General features: G+C 39.7%; 1 protein-coding gene across 1 annotated transcript; it reads right to left on the bottom strand.

Moving 5' to 3' along the window:
* Nucleotides 1-37: 37 nt before the first annotated feature.
* LOC102760031 (tetratricopeptide repeat protein 39B-like) lies at nt 38-986 on the bottom strand (the record flags this gene model as incomplete). Its single annotated transcript, XM_015557392.1, has 3 exons — nt 38-181; nt 271-338; nt 878-986. Coding segments are annotated over 3 exons (321 nt in total), but the record flags the coding sequence as incomplete, so codon positions are not given.
* Between the last annotated feature and the right edge of the window lie 572 nt (nt 987-1558).

Raw genomic sequence — 1558 nt, 5'->3', positions numbered from 1 at the left:
GGCCGCAGTTTGCCGACCACTGGTCTAGGGCATACAGCTAAACTGACTTATGTTGAATGAGAATGTGATGCAACTCCACCACACAGATAACTTCCCAAGTAATTCCTCCCAAAGAAATTACCTCTTCTACGTTCCCTTTCAGCAGCTCTATTCGGGCGTGATAGAACAGCATGAGTGAGCCCTGTGGAGAAAGGAAGAGAACACACTGTTTGATGGTCGGCCTGGCCAGGGGATCGCGGCTGAAATATACACTTGCAATTCTCGGCTTACATTTGGAAACTGCTTCAGGAAAGGTGCCAGGAGGTTCTCCGCTTCCACAAGGTTCACCTCTCCTGTCCCTGCAAATGTAACAGGAAAAGCCTCAGTCTCCAGGAAACATGGCAGACCCTGGTAATCAGTTCTCCACAGTTCATTAACACGCAGCAAATGCCTATTCATGGAAAGGATGAAAGCTGTTCATTTCTTTGGAAAATATAATAAGACAAGCCTCGTCTGTGACTTTCATTTAAGAAAGCTCTAGGACAGACTAATTCTTAAGAACGGAGGTGGTTGTCTTAGATTCCCTAATTGGAATTTCCGGTTTTAATGGCAATGTTAACTTATTTTAGCCCACTTTTTAATTTAAAAGGAAATCTAGGATGCTAACATAGATCTCCTTCAACAAGTATTATAGCATTTTTTTAGCTATGAACAGATTTTAAAAATTCAATGAAAGAAACCCTCCACCATCCCTGACAAATGTTACTATTTTCCATCTTTATTCATAAAAAAATAAATGAACAGATTTAGACTATTACCGCTTACTGATTTTTCAAAATTGTTACTTAGATGAAAGATAATCAACTGACAATGACATAAAATGTAGCCCAGCACTTACCAAGTATTAGGGAGATGTAAGTATGGAAAGACAGAATAGTCAAGCAGCAGAGTGGAGACCTCATGCTTCTTCCGGATGCACCTTCCTGTAGCTGCAGGAGGCCCAGTTCCTGTGGCAATTAAACGCATTTTAGAATGAGAAGAACATGCCTGGAAAATCATATTCAGAAACTTTAAAATGCTAGCTCCTGTATCCCCACCCACCACAAAAGTGGGTTCACTTTCCAAGAGCTTAGAATAGTCATAATTCCTACTAGAAACAAACTTTACATTTTAAAGCAGCATAAGACACTCTCACAAATTCTTTTATATCATGTGGATTCTAGGGAGAGAGAAAAGCAGAGCTCATTTCAGAGAAATGTTGTTATTTCTCTGATATAAATATTAATTTGTTAAAATATACTGAGGATCTAAGTGGAAGGCACTATGGTGGGTATAAATAAATATGGTTCTGTGTCTCCAAAGACCTTTCCATCAAATAGAGAAGACAGTAGACAAGCCCATGATTTTATTAGAATATAGTGAGTGCCACGTGAAAGATGAATGATCAAGGGGAAGGGGAATGATTAAATACAGTCTGAATAGATAGAACATATCATGAAGAGATCACCATGAGTACATAATGCCTTATGAAGAACAGACACAGTAGTGTTGGGGTCCAGCCCCAGCAGGTCCAAGGGTT

Source organism: Myotis davidii, unplaced genomic scaffold (assembly GCF_000327345.1).
Source record: "Myotis davidii unplaced genomic scaffold, ASM32734v1 C64087079, whole genome shotgun sequence".
Taxonomy (NCBI): Eukaryota; Metazoa; Chordata; class Mammalia; order Chiroptera; family Vespertilionidae; genus Myotis; species Myotis davidii.
This window is presented reverse-complemented; position numbering and strand designations above follow the sequence as displayed.